A 22,032-nucleotide genomic window follows, 5' to 3' on the forward strand; every position below is an offset into this window, starting at 1 on the left:
CATGGTACATCCTCTCCATATATTATTCAGAGAGACATGTAAAAGCTGCTGGAGAACCAGGGACCTTTTGAGGCCCTTCAGGAGTTATGACCTGCCACATGCGAGTTCAACCTCTAACAGGAACACTTAAAGGCAATCAGCAGAAAGAGACAGTTTAGAGATTTCCGTAAAATAGATGAAGAAGCTGTTTTCTGAGAACAGTATCTGCATCACTGTTACAGAGGCATGATGAAGTCCTTCTTCTGGCTTCTGAAGCTCTTTTTTTCTAGACTGAAGCATCATAGATAAACTGGCTTTGAATAGACAAATTATATTCATCCGGTTAAATGTAGGAAAAACCAAGGGTAAGTAACACTGTATGCAATAAAGCGTATGCAAATTATTTTAAATACAAAAGTGCTGTTACAATGTATCCCATGGCTAGTTGTTATTTTGCAACAGTATGCACTTGTTTCAAGTAATTTTATATAGCTGGTTTGACTTTTTGAACATGATCAAATCAAATAATAAAACAGAAGGTAAATGTTGCTGTAAATCCTTTTTTAGACAACTCTTACTGTACTTCAAAAGGGTGGTGGGCATGTACACTAATGATATTAGTTTAATACCTAGTTCGCTTTCAGTGATGATGCTGTATTGGCTAGTGGAATGTGGCCCTTAAACCAAGCCAAAAGGTACAGTAAGTCAAGCAGCTGTAATGTGCCTTTTATACATTTTCAAAACCAAAGATTAACAAGGTTCAGGCCTAACTACTAAAAATCTGTGTTATTCAATTGATAATAATAATAATAACAAATGAATAGTTACCTGAACCTTGTTAATCTTTGGGTTTGAAAATGTATTTTTTTATAAATAAAATATATATATATTATAAAATATTATTATTAAAACATTTTTAAAGATGAGACAGATCGGAGTCAGCACTTAAGGATTTAATTTGCGTCAGATAGCACATCGGTTTAATGAAGTATATGAAGTGTATATATATCCCCTGATTGGGCCTGGGTTCTCCTGAGGTTTTTTTTCTCGATTAGAGTTTTGGGTTCCTCGCCACCGTTTGCATACTGTTTTTTGCACTATTTGCCTGACCAGGGGGGGCTGCTTTAGAATTTTAAAGTTTTACTTAATTAATATTGCATATAGGAATTTATAGTCTGTTATATTTGACCTGTGCTTCTCTCTCCTTTATCTTAAATGTGTGCTCTCACTGAGCGTGTGTGTGTGCGTGTGTGTGCGTGCGTGCGTGTCTGTGTGTGTGTGCGTACTTGTTTGTGTACGTGTGTGTGTGCGTGTGCGTGCGCGTGCGCGTGCGCGTCCGTGTGTGTGTGTGTGTGTGTGTGTCTATGTCTATGTGTGTTAGTACGTGTGCATATTGTGTGTGTGGAGTGTTTTGTATGTGGGTATGTCTGTCTTCTGTGTTTTCAACTTTTTCGTGTTTTTGCAGGTACAACTTTAATTGTTTTGCTTATAGTCAATATGTCTCATTTGCAGCTGCTTTGTAACAATGAAAATTGTAAAAGCGCTATATAAATAAAGTTGAGTTGAGTATATATGTAACTCACGAAACCACCGTATGGCGCAGGAGAGTCGGAATGCATTTTCACTTGGCGTCTTGAAGCCCAATGTATAATTATATTCTTGTTTTATTCTTTTTTTTATCAATGTAGTATATCTGCGTGATGTAAACTTTTTTGTAAATCCTTTACACTCAAATTGCATATTAAGGGTCTTGGTCAACAATTATTCAGTCAACAATACGTCTTGCGCTTGGTCTCTTCATTATCAGACAGCTATCAGAAACACATATGCAGTGATCAATTGTCAAAACCCAAAAACCTGAAAATGACAAAACCCGACATAAAATGTAACGTCATATATTGATCAATTTGTGGGATGTTGATCCTATTCTACATCTGACAACACAGTCTTACTTTGTGGTCTAAACTCAAAACTATAAATCCAATGCACCAAAAACAATTTTGGGAAAGAATGTGTTACTGTGCTGTGTTAAGAGTTCATTTGTGCTAATGAAAGTGTTTTGAGTTCAAAATAATTGTGCACGCAGTCTCACAGTACTATTAAAATTAAGCGCAGGTTTCATAGACAAACGTCCAGAATGCTTTATTACACACTCATTTCTTTACATCAAGGGCAGGTAAAGAAGAACAGTATCATTTCAGCGGGACAAAAGCGTTTTCAAGACAGATTCTGCTAAACTAAAGAGACGCACATACTTGTGTGGAATGCGTGGAGACACAGATCATTATTTGTTGTTTAATATTATAAAATATTTTATTGCGATCCTTTATTAATCATAGGCCTACTCGAGGGAATTATTAAGCAAAATAAATCTTGGCAAACTCTTTGCATCACTACATCAGATCACGTATGAAAAATATACTGTAGATGCCACAAAATTATTCAAGATGTTGATGAAACAATGTAAATGAAACAACAAGAATGTGAGCTCTCGAATCTTCTATCGCGGTTAAAGATTATGATTTGCGCTTTGTTTAAAAAAATCCGAGAAAAACAACATGAGCAAAGCTGCAGTTTTAATGCTGATGTGGGAACTCCTTACAGCAATTTATTGGTTGCGTGGCTTAGAGTTCTCAGTGGTGGCTATTTCATTAAACAACATGAGAAATCTAAAGGGCTGTAATTGTGGGAATGTGACTTTTATTCCAGCGACCATGCTTTTAAGCGCAATGCCCATAACTAAGCTGTTTCACTCATTAAAGCTGGCGCAGTTTTATTCAGTCGTTATAGTTTTTTCCCAATGCATTTAGTAATCTTTTTCGTGGTATTTTATTATTATAACTCTAAACCAGCTTTAAACGTATCTGAGAATGTCTGAAGTGACATCAAGCACAGAAAGATTTCTGGACCTTGCTGAGTAGTAACATATAGTGTCTATGTGCATTATACAAGGTATTAATGTCAAGAGATTTTAACAAATATGACAAGAAAAACACCTCAGAACAATCATAAATTATACACAGTATATAATATACAAAATAATACATATGTTATAATTAAAAATGTTCATAGATGATATCGGCATTTTATTTTTTCGTTCATATAACCGATTCGCTTTATTAATGCGTTTAAAATGACAAAGATATAGCCTAGCGAAAGTTACAGTAGTCTATATAATTCGAAATTATGTATTTAAAAAAAACACTGTATTTATGTTCATTAATGGATGAATGTTTGTTTTATCCCTCGATCTTAAGCATTTATTAGTAATTGCATGACATTTGTGAAACATTAATGGAGCCTAAATCAACAAGACAAATCATTGCAACATTTCAGTGCATACTTTTAATTGCCATCATAATCCCTTTGATGAAATTGACTTGACCATGTTATGGAGTTTTAGACTGTACTTTCATGGCATTTGCCAAAACAGAATTCCATCAGGTAAACACAACAACAGTACACAGTGCAGTGCAAACTCAAGCAATTAAATATAGTCGGGGAAACGTCAAGTATGAATGTGTTTATGTAGAAAAATAGGTATATAACCTATAAGAAAAATAGGTTGTGTATAAATAACGCAGTAGAATGATCACATAAAAGGCAGAAAAAATAAATGAAAAACTAAAGACTAAAACAATGCAAAGGGGGCGGAGTGACAATTTGTGTAGTTCGTATTAGGTCTACATTGTCCATCATTTTACCGTCCACTCTAACGCGTTTTCGGTAGCTTATCCCATCAGGCTTCTTGAGCCTGTGGCCGTGACGTCATCGAGGCAGCGCGTGGGAGTGACGTCATCCCATCAGCCTGATACTGCCGTCGGTGCTGTGTCTCCACACGCATATTCTTGAACATTGCTTACACCCACATATTCGAGTAACTTCATATTTTGACTGTATGGAGAAGGGTTTTTTTACAAGAAGAGAAAACAAGCAGCCTTTCTGAACATTTACCTGTAAGTCCTTCTTCATCTCATTTAAATAATGCTTGGCTTGTAACTACTGTTACCTTTTTATAATGAATAGCATGGGATAGTCCTCATATGTGGTCATTCGCGTTGAATTATTGGTTTAGTTGATAAATGTAAATACTTCGTAGGCTTGGTGCGGTGCTGCACACGCTGGACGGACCTGAAAACCCTCAATAAAACAGTGAATTTAAATGTAACAATATTACAGACGTGTGCTTTTGCATATTATTCAGGTTAGAGTATTAGTGATGCAAACCGCTGTAGTCGGCAGCTGTCGTACAGCCTATGTAATTTGAGGTATTTTCACTTAAGGGTCCTATTGATAGGGTTTTAATAGATCTTACTTTTAGTTTACATGTCAATGTTTCCTGAAGAAGATGAACAACCTTTTTTACACAACAGCACTGAGTGTGTCTAGGACAATTAAGAATAGCCTATCATCAACATTTACATTACATTTACATTTATGCATTTGGCAGACGCTTTTATTCAAAGCGACTTACATTGTATTATATTATACATTTGTTCCAACAACAGCCTGTGGTTACGTGCAACAAAGTATTTAGCCTAATCACTGCAATGATATGAAGTATTTTAAATACTATGGAATTAGTGAAGTGTTGCTCACTGTGTGTGTTATAAAACGAAACATTTTTTATCTAGGCTAAATGAACATCATGGCAAAAAAATCAACGCCATTCGCATGTACGTTTTGTTAATGTTTTATCATCTTTATTTTGTTTAAAACTCTAACAATAAATTACATTTAGACTAATTGACTGATTAAAATTTAATTAATTAGACTGAAAATTGCGCGTCTGACAGGTGTGAAGTGAAGAGCCCATTAGTTATTGTCTTATGAAAGTATCTATTCAAATGGACCTTTTAACCAAAGCTTAATTCGACGGTTTTCTGTTAGCTGGTTTTAAAACAATGTGTTAAACAATAAGTTATAAAACTATAGCCTATTAAACATAAATATATGTATAGGACAAAAATATTATTTAAAAAAATATTTGTCTGAATTTAATTGACAATGAACTTTCGGCCACATTATGTCCTTATTATAATAATAAAGACATTCCTGAAAACAAAAAATAGCAATAACAGATTCATTTAAAAACCAATAGGATTTGTTATGTATCTGTGTACAAATGTAGGCTAAAATTCACCTAAAAAACTCTCGATGCAAATCTATGAGTATTTCTCATTTATTTTCATTGAGGTGATACTTAAAGAACGTGCTCATGGAATTTGGGCTGCAATTTGACTGGCATTATCACAAAGTTTTCGTTTGGAGTTCAGACGGGTTGATCTTTGAAAGCCATGTAAAAACTTAAACCTGTTTTATATATTAGGGAAATGTTTATAAAATAAACTGATTAACTTTTCTTTTGCGCTTGCAGGTGACCTCATTTTCTGCTTACGTTTACAAAACAAATCGCTTTTGTGTTTTATATTTTCCGTACGATATTGATCAATATATCGCACTCAATGAATTTCTCTGACACAACTGTCAAGCAGCATTTTATTCTGCCCAGCCAGCAGGCGCCACTACCTTCAACAAAATCCCGAACAATTTATGAAGTGAAAGCGAGATGTTTTCAGAGTGAAGAAACTGTCACAATAAACCCATATTGTATTTCGTGTCATTGGCAAATATTAAATTTCCAAAGAGAACTTTGTTTGAACGAAAGTGGTAATAGTTTAAGTAGGCAATATAATATATTTTCTTTTTTTATATAAATGTACCAACCTATTTAAGTTGCTGGCTACTACTGTTTTCGGCAATTAAAATTGCGAATGCTCTGATCATTGAACAAATGACACAGTCCATGAAGTCTTGGGCAATCTTACAAATTTGTGAAAAGTGGTGCATGCACCACACTAGTTCCTTAGTCCATACAAGCTAAAAGCGTGCCCAAAAATAAGACAGATTAAATGTTTTAATACAGTTACTTATATCTACAGGGCAAAGCAAGACCATTAATTTCAACTTGAGTGCAAGAATAAAAACATTTTATAGCAAAGTTTCCGACACAAATTGCAGGTACTTCGCTGAGATAAGCCATATTGAAGGAAAGGTTTACTTGCATATATAAAGAATGGTTTTGCTTTGTGGGTGGGACTGACAGTGGACTCGGGGAGGAGAGGATGGGTGGATCCTTATGCCGTGAGCTGTTGTGGCCACTTCTAGACGCAGAACATTATACCTTTAGTATTTTTAAGGAAAATAACGCATTTGCGCTGTAGGATCTTATTTATTTATTAGAGCATGGTTGTGAATTACTTAGCAATTGCACTGAAGCTCGTATATGACACCGCTGCAAGAGGTTTTGTAACACCCACGATTGTTTTGAATTAAGGTGGAATAACTTTGAAAATGGCCTCGTCGTTTCATCTGCCGAGAAGCAACAGCACAAGAGACACGTTGGAGAACACGAGCAGCGAGTCTTCTGATAATGAAACAACAGGTAAAGGATATATCATATTCCTCTACAACCCATCAGCGAGCTTTAATATGTAATGCCAAGAAATGCAACAGCGTGTATGCAAGTTTTTTTACTTAAACATACACTCACATAGGGATACTTTATGTTTGTTTTAATACTTAGAAATGAAATATTTAGACGACTTCCACCCTTCAAATGTCGCAATGCGTAGGATAGGTTATATAGGATTACGCACTCAAATCTTATACATATACGTGTATGTTCTCATTCTAAAATCTTAAAATATCGAATATCAGTTGATATGTGAACATTTGTATCAGACTAAATTAGTATAATATTATTTAAAACTTTTTTGTTGTTGTCTTGCATGTAGGCTACTATTATTATTATTACTGTAACTATTATAATTCCCTCAAAAGACTCAACAACCGCTTAAACGTATTTATATACTCTCGTTTCTAAATAATTAAAATAAGCACCTGCATATTTGTTAGCAGTAAGCTGGGCCTGTTTTTAAAAACATAGGCGCTTGTATACTTTTCGAATAGTTGGTGTATTCCGCGCAGATTTCGTTTGCACATTTTTGCACATTTGCGGATTGCATTGGTGGCTGCACCGTCCACAGCGAGCATCGGCTCACTTCTGTCCGTCTGCGACTGCTTCGAACGGCTGGAAAATAAATGCGTCTGGGGCCAGATATCAACTCAGATTTCGTCTTCCCAGAAAAGGAGAGATCTGTCGAGCAAAGAAGTGACGATGGAAACGCGGATGAGTCTAAGAAAAAGAAACAGAGACGACAGCGGACTCACTTCACCAGCCAGCAACTGCAGGAGCTGGAAGCCACTTTTCAGAGGAACCGGTATCCGGACATGAGCACCAGAGAGGAGATCGCAGTGTGGACCAACCTCACAGAGGCCCGAGTCCGGGTAAGTGGATCCTCAAACACATTTCAGAAATAATAAACCGGCCGATGCACGAGTTTTCAGAGCATTTGTATATATAGGCACAACATTGCATTTGGATTTACTTTAAATGTAGAAGACAATACATTGCAAATGCCAACTGCACTAAATATCATTAAATTCAAGGATAATATTTAAACTGCCAAATTATTGTGTATACACTTTCGATTTAGGCTATACGCTTGGTAAATTCTGTGTTTTATGGATTTGGAAAGAAAATTTATCAAAAAGCAAAAACTTGCTGTTTACCTGTTAATTTCTTGCAACGTATCCGTGATATATTTTCCTTTACTTTTAGACTGTTTTTGTACACTCTAGTGAAGTTTTAAGACCATTTTTAAGTGTTCATGATAGGCAAAACATTTCGTTTCCACATTCAATGTTATGCCGTCAGTGTTAAATATGGCCAGTGACTAGCCTAAATCCCAAAAATGTTGCATTCATGCTACAGCACCCACACAAAAAGCAAATATAAATATAGGCCATCGTGGTGTGAACGAAGTAGAGGTCATAGATAACTGATTTAGGAAGTGTAAAAAGGTCAATTTCTGCCACCTCAGCTTGAGAAAAATCAGGGAGACATTCTGTGTATGTGCCCCGTGCGCGAAGACGAGATGATTTATGCAGCAAACGAATACGGTAAATGTCTTCACTCAATGTATTTTGTACTTGGCTACTCTACAATAACGCGTCATTTGCTGCCTTTTTACACAGGTCTGGTTTAAAAACCGAAGGGCGAAATGGCGAAAGAGGGAGCGCAACCAGCAAATGGATTTGTGTAAAAACAGCTATCTGCCCCAGTTTAGCGGTTTAATGCAGCCTTACGACGATGTGTATCCTGCGTACACGTACAACAACTGGACCAACAAAGGACTAGCGCCAGCCCCACTGTCCACAAAGAACTTCACCTTCTTTAACTCTATGAGTCCCCTCACTTCCCAATCCATGTTCTCAGCTCCAAGCGCAATCTCATCTATGAGTATGGCATCCGGGATGGGACATTCTGCCATGCCCGGCATGTCAGCGACAGGTCTGAATAACATCGGCAATTTAAACGGCATCGGGAGCTCGTCGATCAGTTCGGCCATGGGTTCGTCCACATGTCCGTACGGGCCTCCCGGCTCTCCTTACAGCGTGTACAGGGACACTTGTAACTCCAGCCTTGCGACGTTAAGACTGAAATCCAAGCAGCATCCGTCTTTTGGATACAGCGGTTTGCAGAGTCCCAGCTCTAGTCTTAACGCATGTCAGTACAATAGTTGACGAGTTACACACCAATAAACGGATATCTGAACCTATATACTGGATTAGATGCGATCGGCATTTTCAAACGGATTATGCGGATAGTCTGTGTTTACCTAAACTTGCACAACAATTTAATTGTCCATCGTTGGGATTTTGGACATTATGGAGACAAGTTAAAAGTTATACACAATGTACATATAAACTAAACATATAAACGTGGATCAATGGAACATTTACACCATTTGAAAACAATGCTGTGCTCTATTTGGGAACAATGGGTTTGTCAAGACACGAACCTATGTAAAACTATATAGGACTATAATGTTTAGTATGCTGTGTAGGCCTCTACAGCCTATGGCACTGTTCGATTGTGTTTGTGAGTGGCCTTCTCCTGTACTCTCATGCAGAGGTTGTGTTGTCCTCGTGCTTTCTCATTAACATTTTGGATTCATTTCCTCATAGTTGTTTGATTGCCTCAATAAATTACCGCATGCTAATTCCGAGTGACAAAAATTTTTTTTGTAAATTGTATTATGAATGTGTAGACTAAATAACAAAGCTATAACTTTATATTGTACTCATGTTGATTGAAATTTGTGTTTACATGTTTACGGTAATGTTTGAATAAACCTCAAAAGAATTTCCAAAACGATTCAAGAGAATAATGCAGGTTATCCTGTAAACGTGGACGTTAATTTTAAGAGCATTTTTTTTTTTCGTTTAAACATTCTGAGATTTTGTTCATGTAACATTTTTAGCTTTTTCAGTCTCATGATTGAGTTCACCTGTAAACTATTTTACCGCTCTCTTACTCGTTTCCAGGCTTGAAATACTCGTGGGGTGCCTTTTAATCGCCTATGTTGAACTCGACGTTAGCATTGACCAATTATTGTTATGACGTTTCGGACGTTATAGTTCATCTTACCTTCTTGTTTTAATGCTTTAACACATGCGGTATTAGTGTGTGTAGTACGCGTTTACACAAGTCACAATTGTTTTATAGGCTAAATTGTTTTCATTCTAGAGTAGAAAGTAAAACCCAAATCTGACTTTAGGAAGTGTGATGCAAACGTGACAATCAATACCGGAATTTATTTTCGTCGTTTTTATCGGCCTTGTGTACTCAAAGCGATATTAAGGAAAACCTCTGTCGTAACTGATTGTTTACTCCTGGTCCAATCTCACTGATAATAATGTCTTTAATTTCCCAAAAGGTCGACTTTGTGAGACCCGTGTTAATGGTCACTTCTTTTGCTTTGGTCTGTTAGTCTTAACAGAACGAATTCACCACACAATGTTGACATGCCTTTCAAGGACACGTTAATAAACCCATTACCCAATTCAAACAAGAGCCTGTCTGGACGCAAGACATCACACACCGAAAACAATGTCAGAGCTTCAGGTCAACAAACTGTGAAGGACGTTAAGTGTTAGCGGTCAAAAACCGGCATAATCAAACGTGTGTAATTGCTACCGCATAAAAAAATCGTCCACACATTTTAGGAGCGTTCCTTTTTTACTATTCACTTAAATGGAAAGGACGTCTTTTCTGGAGGCGAATTTTTTTTAAAAATGTAATAAAAGCAAATCGTATTAGTAAGTAAATTATTGATCGGAGTTAGACGAGTTTTAAGGTAGAAATGTAAGCAGCCTAATGAATTCTGAAAATAATCCTCATGTGAATCAAAAGGGAAAAGATCATCTTAACATCCGTCTAAAAACAAGTTTCCGTTTTTAATTTTAATTTTCTTAATATTGTATGTTATTTAAAGGAAATGTTTGGAATAAAAGTGATATGTTATTTTGACATGTTTTCAGCCCACTATAAATGACAACCAGGTTTAATTTACTGTCGGTGAATTGCCGGTGCACAATGCCTTCTCAAGATGCTTAATCGATCACTGATACGCATTCAAGTGAATTTGTGTGCTATTCTAATCCATCATGATAAAACGACAATGCGTGCGATATCAACGTTTAACAACTCATCCTAAATCTATCTTCTTCATTCCCTTTAAGAAAATCATACTTTGGCATCTTTTTCAATTAAAGGTTTACACTTAGGCCTAATTGGGTTTCCCCCATGGCAGACTATTATATGGTCCAAGTTTTGCCTGTTTTTACATCTAAAGCGTAATGAGTTATAACAGTGCATTGTGTTTTTATTATTTGCATTAGAGCGGGGATAGAGTTTCTTTATGTTTATTCAATGTTTTACAATATTTAAACCCGCCATTCTTACAGGGCGCAAAAATACCAAAAACAAAACAAATAAAAGTATAATAAGAATATGTGAACTTTTGCTTTAGATTTTTATTACATCGAACTTTTTATATATTTTTTTATTTTTTTATTTTTCGCTAGCTTGAAAAAATTCAAGAACTGTTTTCCTTTACTATAACTGTTCTTATTTTTTCTTGTCCTCGTTTTTGTTTTCATCATGCCAGCATGCTACATTTCAACATGAGCTGCTACATTTGATTTGTAAAAATAAAAGACATTTACTTTTTTATATTATCTGTATATTTAATTAAAAACTCTCGACGGCTTCAGGACAAAGCCATTAAACATACATTTGAGTAATAAAATCAGCAACGAAATACACCAGCAATATATATACATATATATACACATATATTTATCTATTTAAACAATGTTTACAATCAGCCCATATCATTAAATAGGAAATGACGCACATAAAGACAACCAACTCAAAATACTTGCACATCTCAATAACCCTAAAGCAAACCTGCTTGCCAACACTGCTTTTTATAGACTTACAAAATTGGTTGTTATCCTGTCTAAAGGGAATGATTAACCAAGCTGTTTTGTGATAGCGCTGCTAAGAATGAGTTTTTCACTTGTTTAAGCTGTTATCTTGATTCTCCAGCGTTTTCAGATAGAAGTCGAAGAATGACAAACTGGCGTGGACACAGATCCTTCATCTCAATATGAAGAGTTTGGTTACAAAATTAGATAACTCCGATTTAAAAAATGTTCATCTTGGAAATCATGTTTTTTTATTGTGCATTCCAATTAATATCAATCAAACTTCAGTTGGTTTGTTTTGGTTTAAGCCATAATAACTAAAAAAAACACAGCTAACTAACACAATAAAACACAGTAAAAACATGATTTTTGAAGAAATTAAAAAACGGAGTTATCTCATTTTGGAACCAAACTCTTCATATAATAATTCTGATGTAAGATCCTCTTAAACTGCAGTCATGTTTTCCCCATATGAATTTACATATGAATTGATATGAAGTTATGCTCAATGACTATTTTACATATTTAGCAATAATTTTAAGAGTCTCAAAAAAGTGCCCAGTTTAACACTGTCCCTTGGAGGTATCTGGTGTCAGACCTGTTATTGAATTGAAATTCAAAGCCAGACGAAACATACACTTTGTGCACTTCAGGCTCTTTACAAATGAGTAAAATTACAAGTCTTTACAAATGAACACAAAACACAAACAGAATAAAGTTCTAACATTGTTTAAACTTTGAACAACCAAATTTGAGAAATGAAATATTTTATACTGAAGTTAAAAAGAAATAGCATTTTTGGCTGAAATATTTGTTGAAAGTTAATGTTTAATCAAATTCATTTTTAAAACACTTTTATTTTAAATACAAACACCGTTTATGAATTTATTTTATTAAAATTTTCCGCTATGAAGCCCAATGGCATTTGATTCTTACTCAGTTGCCAAGTATAGTGGTGACAAAAAAATCATTTTCACAGGAGATGTAGAATTTGTTTTGAGCCTGGTATCGTTATTCTTGGATATTTTAATGCCTTAGATAATCAGAATTGATCATCTGGATAACAGTTTACACAGCAGGGAGAGATAATGTTTCTCAACATGATTACTCTTGCAAACAAACCCTAAGTTTCTCACAATTTTTGTCTTAAAAAAAACGCAGAAAAGGGTTACATCCACCTTTGATTTAGCAACATCTCCAAGAACCCTTTCAAGACTCATGTTGGTTTTACAGCTTTTGATTGAGTTAATTTATCAGGTTTGTTTAATACATTGCAAATCTGGACCTTGGCATGCTTCAAATAACAACGTCTAGCTCCATACACTGTTTCTTAATTCAGTAATATGCAACTGCAATAAGCAAATGTAGATTTTAGTCCTTTTTTAGTAATTTATGATTAATCACTTGCAGCCATTAAAAAACACTAATCTCATTATTGAGATGTTAAGAAGTATGATGGAGCATAATGATGCAACATAAGTCCATATCCAGTCCAATTAGAGGCAAAGAGCAAGATCACCAGTGTTCTTCTTATCAGACAACTGAAGTGTAAAGCATCACACAGGTGGAAACATTATCACACAAGGCTTGTTTCAGAAGACTTCAATTATAGGGTACCAATTATATGAATAATGTACTATTTTATAGTCCTTTTACAGTATATCCTTTATCAAATAATTCAAATGACCATCCACTATTATCACATGAAAAAATCACTAGAACATTTTACTAAACACTTACTTTCAGTGTGTCAGAAAAACAATGTTGTTACAGCCATCAATGAACAATGACATTTTTATTTGTACATATTTAGATAATTTTACTGAACTATTCCTATAATAGACATTTTTGTTATTTTGTAAATACTGTTGACAGATTTTATCCTAAAAGATTGTTGTATATAACATGAATCTATAACAGTTTTGGAGTCAACAATTTAAGTAGATGCTAGATTTATTTGTTTTTTTCTACATAAAAAATAGATACGCAAGGGTTTTACCAAAATGGCGGTCAACTAGTTCTATTTTGGCTAATATGGTGCCTTGAAAGGGTGGCTGCGTAGATAAATCCGTTTTTATCTATTATCAGTTCCATGACGTCTTGATAGCTTTAACCTGCTTGGATCTACCAGGTTGATCTTAGCCCCACTGGCATGCAGTTCAGCTGATTTAACATGTATATAATCATTTTTTCAGCATGACTTTTTATGGAAATCATGTAAAACCAGCAACTAAAAGAAGGGTAACACAATAGGCTACCATATGCAATCTCATGTTTGTGCATGTTTACGCCTCTAGCCAACCTATGACTTGTTTTATGTCATATGTCATATTGAGCAAACCAGCGGCGTCTTGTATTGCCTTCTCATAAGGGCAGTAAATCGCTTTCCTGCATCCCGCTCATTCTCCTTCACAACTCCTTCCTGGTGGAACATTCTTCCTATCTCCGTCCAGTCAACCACATCTCTCACAACATTCAAAAAAACTACTTAAAACCACTCTCTTCTGTGAATACTTGACAAATGAGGAAAAAACTAACTCTCTCTCTTTCTCTCAACAGGTAGTGGTCTAGCTTTTGTTGAAACTAGTAACTTTGTATTGGCACCTATTGTATTATTGCTCCTGTATGACATATCGCTTATTGCTCCCTGAACTCTCTGTAAGTCGCTTTGGATAAAAGCGTCAGCTAAATGACTCAATGTAAATGTAAATATGAACTTATAACAGCATGATGTAGTGATTAATTCTAATCCATAAAAACAGTTGTGGTTAAGTAAAAAGTCACACAAAGACGTTACCATTTTCATTTCGAATATGCTCGTTTTTGTTCAAACATAGTTTTCATGTGAAGCAGTTTACAATGTTAACACATGAAGATGACAAAATAGTCACATTTATTTCAGTGGAAGTGAGACTGCAGTTCTAATACAACTCGTAGAATTCTTAAAGGACACCCATCCTTGTGTACTGTTAGGACAAAAACAAGTACCATGTACAAAAGAAAAAACATGACCATTTTAAGAAAAATTATTCTTATCAAAAAGAAATACAAAATTCTTACAAAAACGATAATTTAATGCAGGAAACATTGGGGCCTTTACATGGAAAAATCCAGTGTCTGTAATCCATCCTTGTTCTTAACAGATCCACTGACTCTTTCAATCTGATCATTTTTGTGTTGATGCATTATTTGTCTCTTGTGTCGATGTCTGAAACTCTTGCAGTCTGCGCTTTAGTCCAGCCAACATTAAAACACGCTGGCTGTGTCAATATATGCTCTTATGAATGATCTGATGGGAAGTTCTGTTAATGGATGTGTGTAAAAAAACATTATGTAAAGGTTCGCTGTACTCGCCTGTCCAGTTATGTTTCTGTTTTTTTGGAGAGTGGTTTTGTCTTTAATGCTTAAGGCTTTTATATAACTTACTGTATAACTGAGGGCTCACAGAATTTGGATCACTTAATTTCATCATTTCTTATTAATTATCTGACATTCTCTGCTCTAAAAACAAGTTGGAAAGATGTAACCACACAGTTAAGACTGTGGAGAACTACACGTAATCATCTAAAAGTAAACCATTTTAATACGCATAAAATTGCCTATTTTTTCAATATTGAAGCAAAACGGTAAAAAATCTCCCACCACAAATGAACATCATATAGAGCTTTAATATATGATGTTGTGCAGTTTGACTACAAGGACAGTGCGACCTTATCAATAAATTTGGCCAGTCTAATGTCCTTCTTTGACAGTCCTCCACAGTCATGTGTAGATAAAGTGATCTGCACCTGAAAAACGATAATAAATCAGTCGTTATTAACAGACATCTTTCCTTTTCTACTGTGCAAGAAACAGCCCTCATGCACTGCAAAGCATGTGGTGGACCGCCGAGAGCTTTTCATCTTCTGAATTCACATGCGAGGCTGGTGCGCTATTTTACGCAGCGTGATTGTTTGTGGCGTGAATGCAGTGGGGTTCAAAGGCCTCTTGGAGACCTGATGTGTGGGGCCATTAATGCACTTTCAACACCATATTCATGTTAAACATGTAAAAACATTATAAACTGCTGTTCGATGGTGAGGAACACATGGCTCGGTGGAAGTTATTACCTTGTTATAAACATTGAACCACTCTGGATGATGGTTCATCTTCTCTGCTTGTAGAGCCACTCGAGACATGAAGCCAAAAGCCTGAGTAAAGAATAAAACAGAGCGCTTAGACAATTCAGCTCACAAGCATCCAGTGAGAACATCACTGCCACAGGGTCACACCATATTTACACGCGGAGGCAAAATGTGAAAAAGTATGAAACATTTTTAGATGATAGTAGAAGGGCTGCTACACTGACTGAGAAGAACAAAGCAATGACAACAAAATTGCGACAGTTCATTTTCATTTGAAAGACAGGACCACATTAGTGTAGTGTGTAATCATAGGGAAGGCACTCATCTTCCTCGTGGTGTTTTTATCCTCCAATCAGAAGCAAATCGCAGCTATTCTACAGGACTCCAAAGCGGGGCAAGATCCTGTGCAAGCTGAACCTGACGCTCTGAACACAAAACGCACTGGCTATTTCAGAGCAATTTCCCAATGCAATCTCAATTAAGCCTTTAAATACTTCCTTAGCTAATTAAGTCAACTGAAGCAGCATTGTACACAAGCTATCTCTGCGGACAGATGCGTGGGCTTGGCCAAATTCTCTGGTAATGAAACTGAGGTACTTGCAAAAAGAGAGGAAATTACACAGAGTTGAGTATATTGTAAGCAATTTGGGGAATTTATTCACTAACACGTGATGTAACACAATCGGCTGTTTTATCGAATTATCTATCGAGACAACCGTCCTGTTATCCAATTTAAGTGATTGACGGAATCCTGAAACTCGATTCCGCCGCCAATTTAAGCACGTGGCCTGTTTTTGCTCAACTTTCATAAGAATATTGGCGATTATTAAATAGAGCGGCACAATCCGTGTCGAATGCCCGTCACAGAGTTGACCTGTCAGGCAAAAGGCATACGCTTTTACCAAGCTTGAAATATACTCTGAGCTCCATTTTAATCTGTAGCTTATTTGTTAGCATGGAAACACAAAGGTCATGGGTTAGATCCCAAGGGAACACGTGCACTGGAAAAGAAGTCACTTTGGATAAAAGTATCTGCCAAATTGCATAAAAGGCCAAAAACATCGGAGCACTTGTCGAAAACGCCATCGAATGTTGTTTCCTTTAGTAAAGTCCAGAAAGGGTGAAATCTTCGGTTATGTCAACACTGTCGACTCCTTCTCAACTCTTAAGCACAACGGGAGGAAACAATACAGCGGACCCGGAGCGCTGCCTCTGACTCCCACTCAAAGGAGGTCAAGGACCATCGTTCTCCGGCTCTTTTGTTTACTTTGTATTGTGCGCAGCCAACGCCTCGGCCCACAGCCACTTTTACTCTGTCAGGAGCAGGTAATTAGACTTGACATGTTACAGGCCCTCATCTCAAATAATCAGAACCACCACCAGCATGTTTCCCTACACGCCACTTTAGGGGCATTTTGTGCTATTATGGCATGATTGTCATAAAACACTGGATGAGGCCATTTTGAAGTTGTCTGCAGTGGGCTAAAATACGGCCGTAGTTTCAAACACATGTGCCGGCTATTTACAGATGGCTTTTTCTGGAGTAATATAAGGTTTATGGACACTGGCTTTTCCAGCCAGACCTAAATGCAGATAGATTGGACTATGGAGGCTGCTTCACAAAAAGTCTCTCTCAAAACATAACCAGCATGCAGCATCACCCAGAACATGATGCTGCGCCAGACATCTCACACAGGGCTCCACGCTAAGGATTTTTTCTACTGGCCCGGTCGGGCAAGTGATTCTAATTTTTACTGGCCCTGCCAAAATTCACTGGCCCCACCACAAAAAAAGTAAAAAACAAATAACATTGTCTAGTTATTTGTTTGTTGTTTTTTACCTATGTAATCTTAATAAATATGGTTATGATACCATAAAAACTATTAGCCTAAATCGCACAAATGTAAAATATTGTTAAAGACAAAATAAAGATAAAATAAGAACAAAGTATGTGCATTAGCACAAATAAATGTAATAAAGCAAACATACAAATAAAAATAAAAAAGGTTGGTCTTATATTAGTTATCAGGTACAGAAATTAAATAATGTAAAGTAACACTTTATGGCCTTCACTGTATTAATTCAATATAATTTAACCGGTCAGGAGCAGTGAATGTTTTTTGTCTTCGTCCTTTGTCGAAAGATCTTAATTATGCTGCATGCCCTTTAAGAGATGCACAGATCTATTATACTGTAACACATGATTTTGTTTCCCAACTGTTTACGTTCATTTAAGAGGTAATGGATTACAAGGATACTTGCTAATATGGGCATTTTGACCTAATTTTGTGTGGATGTATCTGTTTAAAAGTAAGAAGACATGAAAGAGAACTCAATTCAAAATGTTGCGTGTTGTCTGAGATGTGGCTTTCCGGCAGTGTGCATATCTCATCTCTGAAAGTTCTCAAATTATAATTTTCTGTGTTGATACAGCACTGGCCCGAAAAATGTACAACATATGATACATACAAACAAATGGTCTCCCATCACAAAATGTTTATGTTCCCCTAAACAACTTTCTTGATCATTTAGATCATTCATCATTAAGTGAAATATTCACTGTTACTGTATTGTTGTACATAGAGATGTTATGGGCCCTACTCAGTTTACTCAGCTTCAGGACACAATTGTCACTTTCTGCTGTAAACTAGCATCTGACATCGAGTTAATCCAGCATGAATAATAGCTTGCTTTCACACGTTAAATATCTCCTCTTGTAAAATTGTGACTCTATGCCACCGAAGAAATCTTCATCATACAACATACACAAAACAGTCAACCACAAAAACATATTTTCTAAACACATGTTGTCTATTTAATTGTTTGTTGTTGTTAAATGTTCTTAATGCATAAGGGTTTTCTTATTTACTGTGAATTGTCCTTTAATGTATAGAATTTTTGTTCTTGAGGAAAAATGAAGCAAAAGAATAATTTCTGTGTACGATACGACAATAAAGGTACCAAGTCTTGAATCAAAATATTTTGGTAACATGATTGCAAAAATTGCTAATATAAAATGACCAATGCATATTATATATTTGCACACATATTAGGTTGAGCGGGGAACAACCTATAACGCTGGGTTTTATGCAGGAATGAGTTTTTTTCGCTTTCGGTTAATTTCTCTCACTGTCAGAATACTTCTCCTGTTTATTTGTGGAAAGTTTTAATGTGCTTTCATGGAGATACTGGACAAAAAAATGCTTTTTTAAATGTTTTTTTTAAAGATCCAAACCAACCTTATATTCTCTAATATATTATCTTTAATCACCTTTTATCTTTACATACATATACACACACATATACATATATATATATATATGAAACTTTTTTTGTTTTTGCATTGCTTCAAATCATATCATAACACACAGACATGTCACAAAGCAAGTGCACAATGGCTGTCTTCAAATGACACTGGCCATCACTGTTGGGACAAACAGAAGGTTCACACCACCGACCTTATCAGACCCAGTCTGGCTGCTCAAACAAACATGTGATACATACAAACAAATGTACGTGACACTAAACAATTAACAAGGAACAACAAGGAATTGTTTTACATGTCATCATATGTGCATTAAGTCCCGAGTAAAGCCAGGACATAATGAACGCGGGGCCAAAAGAAAATGAACTACACACGAAAATGAGGGAGATGTGCACATGGAAAACTATGATGTCAGTATTACATAGAGAAGCAAACAAAGTGAAGCAAAGCCAGTGTAAAAGAGGAACATGCAGACTGATGGGATAGTTAGTGGTTTTCTGAGACACATGAAACATTTTAACCAATTTGATTGTTTGTGAAAGAAATCATTTTGATCAAAACTTCAATTGCTGCCAAGCACGACTCTGCTCTCACTCACAGTAATACAGACTGACATGAATCAGGAGTTTGGGGGGATGGGAGTCTAAAGAGTGAAGAAGGGGCAGGCAAAGTGTGGCATGGCGCTTTAGACTTAAGGACACAAAATGTCTACATGTTGTTTTCGCGAAATGACAACCAAAAGGCTCTCTGTTAAGAACTGTAGTAGTATGAAGTGCTTGCTCTTTTGGACATTTATAGAACAACAACGACTGCTCCTCGAGAAGGGTTTGCAAAAAGTGTAGTTTGGTTTACACCTGCAACTAATAAACCAAGAAACACAGAAATTCTGGTATTTTCAGGTAACAGACTAGAGCATTCCTAACGCTCCGTAAAAGTCACAATGGCCCTGAAAAATAACACAAACTGATTGTGGCCTGTTTGAGGAATTGTATTAAATGGACAAAGAAAGAAGTGCACTGGATTTAAGAGATGTACAGGTTGACAGATTGCAGCAGTTGTTCATGTGAGTGCAGTAAAATACAGAGACCATCTACAATGCTTAAGAATAATAACTTAAAAAAAAAAAAATTGTGAGTAGTGATAAAGTGTCTTGGGTTGCAAACCTGGTTAAATGTCTTGAAGTGCAGTTCCTTGTAAAGAGCATCTCGATCTTCCACTTCCACCCAGCCTGTGGCCTTTAACTCCATTAGAAACTGCTCTCTCTCGGCCGGTGACAGCCAGTCTGTGGCCTGGGGAAATGTGAAGATCACTTTATGAACAGTTTATTAGTTTACTTCATCAGAATGCAATTCATGTGATAATTCATGTGATAAAGACTCAACTAACCACAGACTTATTGCTTTCTGATTAGCATTAATGTTTAATAATGGGTTTGATTTCTTACGCTTTGACAAATGCAGCCAAAACTATTATTTGTGTTACATTTGTTAGTTCCTGGATATCACAATTTTGAGATTCTGTTTTGTTATGTGGGACAACCATGGCAAAAAGGAAGTATACTAATTACAAGTCTAAATTAAATCAAATCAAATCATCTCAAAGAAAAAAATCATGAGCATTGAGCAATGTATAATGTCAAATTTGCCATGCATTATGTCATTTTAAAACCTTTCACTCCATTTAGCCATACTGTGTTTTGGACGAACATGTCAACGTTTTAATAAGTCACTCTTTAAGTGTTTTTGCGCCATCTGCTGGATGAAAAGGGTTATAAAAGTGTCATGTTGATAAAACCCATTCTACTGCAAAGGACCTGCCAAATAATAACAATCTTAAATCGATTAACTGCATCACCTGCACAAATACACAGTATATACAAGGCCATCTGAATTATATTCAAGGCAGATAAGCATGTTTCTTTCTGACCGTGAGGACAGAATTGGTCATGTCAAGTAAATCGTCTTCAAAGAGACAATAAAGAAAATATATTACAATAAAATGATCGTTGTCATTATACATAATAGCGTGCCTGTGGATTACTTTGAAGAAAAACATTAGTCAAAGTTACCGGTGCATTAACTACGACAACGCTTTTGTGATACCTGAAACATCCACTAGATGACAGTCAAATACAATTTGTAGCGTCTCCTCTGGGGTTAAATGAGCGCTTCACTGTGGCCCGTTTTACATTTCATTTATTTGGCGAAATACCCGCAGTAGTAATAACACTACCAAACAAAGAAACTCTCTAATAATTGAAGCTGCAGGTGCGTGGATGTATTACGTCGAGTGTTCTGCTTCGGCATCAACGCGTCTACCGCGCAAGTGTCTGATTGGTTGATTTGGTCCTCAACTGACGTCAGGATTTCACCCACAGCTCTGAAAAATCGCTAGGACCCCCATCGTACAACTTAAATAAATAACTATATCTTACCATTGAACCTGCGCGAATGTCTGCCGAGAGATAACGTTGGATTTGTTTAGCAAAAGCGCTATGCCATTGGCGGCCTGAACGTAGGGTAAATATTAACCAGCTCATCACCGCCTTCTGCGAGCAAAACAGCCAGTAAACACAATAGAGCTGCCCCTGACGATGCCTGATCAAAATCGTTTTAACCATGTTAGTTTGCTATCTGTCAATCTATCTAGATCGATTTTCTTTTCTTTAGAAAACACAAAGCGGATTTTTCTTCTGGCTCTGTCACACAATGGAAGGTCAAGTTCGGAGAAGTGGGAGTTTCTCGTTAGGCTATATTCAGACCTCTCTACCTACTTCATTTAAATTCCTCACTCTTGTGTGAGGAGGATAGAACTAGAATGTGTGGGAAGGATGCGATGCAAAAGCGGGTTCACAGATTGAGTAATAAAATAGAATTTCATTTTTACTTTGCTTCCTAATAGGATGTGGGGAAGAAAATTATTTTGGTCAAAAACGCTCCGCTTGAAGCGTCCTCTTTTAATTCTCACATCTTTACAGTGTATTTAGAGAATTTATATTTCCTTCATGTTGGCAGTTCTTGATATATATATATATATATATATATANGGCCAAAACAAAACATGACAGGCAGAATGGTGACACAAAGGGAGTGTGAGGAATACTTTGTTGTTGAAATTGTGAAAGCCAGATTTGTATTCTTGGAATCTGACTGAGATTCCACAGACTGGGCATTTCTTTATGTACACTGCAACACCTTGTAAAGAAAAAATAAATAAAATGTATAATATACAGTGTTGGGTGTAACTAGTTACTAAGTAATTAGT

At 36.2% G+C, this 22,032-nt stretch overlaps 2 protein-coding genes across 3 annotated transcripts; one reads left to right on the forward strand and one right to left on the reverse strand.

Moving 5' to 3' along the window:
- The first annotated feature begins 3,554 nt into the window (after window positions 1-3,554).
- On the forward strand, window positions 3,555-9,841 carry pitx1 (paired-like homeodomain 1). The gene is made up of 4 exons (XM_057361107.1): window positions 3,555-3,935; window positions 6,317-6,424; window positions 7,127-7,329; window positions 8,080-9,841. The coding sequence occupies exons 2-4, from the start codon at window positions 6,334-6,336 to the stop codon at window positions 8,626-8,628; spliced, it is 843 nt and encodes a 280-aa protein (XP_057217090.1). The 5' UTR covers window positions 3,555-3,935; window positions 6,317-6,333; the 3' UTR covers window positions 8,629-9,841.
- Window positions 9,842-11,038: 1,197 nt separating this feature from the next.
- On the reverse strand, window positions 11,039-21,454 carry LOC130570776 (pterin-4-alpha-carbinolamine dehydratase 2-like). 2 transcript variants are annotated; one of them, XM_057361232.1, is made up of 4 exons: window positions 20,871-21,138; window positions 19,932-20,057; window positions 15,489-15,569; window positions 11,039-15,167 (listed from the first exon to the last, which is right to left on the reverse strand). In XM_057361232.1, the coding sequence occupies exons 1-4, from the start codon at window positions 20,877-20,879 to the stop codon at window positions 15,072-15,074; spliced, it is 312 nt and encodes a 103-aa protein (XP_057217215.1). In that variant the 5' UTR covers window positions 20,880-21,138; the 3' UTR covers window positions 11,039-15,071. The 2 variants fall into 2 exon arrangements, with proteins under 2 accessions (XP_057217215.1, XP_057217214.1); XM_057361231.1 differs by lacking the exon at window positions 20,871-21,138 and adding an exon at window positions 21,203-21,454 and having other exon boundaries at window positions 11,045-15,167.
- Window positions 21,455-22,032: the final 578 nt, after the last annotated feature.

This window comes from Triplophysa rosa, linkage group LG19, assembly GCF_024868665.1.
Source record: "Triplophysa rosa linkage group LG19, Trosa_1v2, whole genome shotgun sequence".
NCBI classification, from domain to species: Eukaryota; Metazoa; Chordata; class Actinopteri; order Cypriniformes; family Nemacheilidae; genus Triplophysa; species Triplophysa rosa.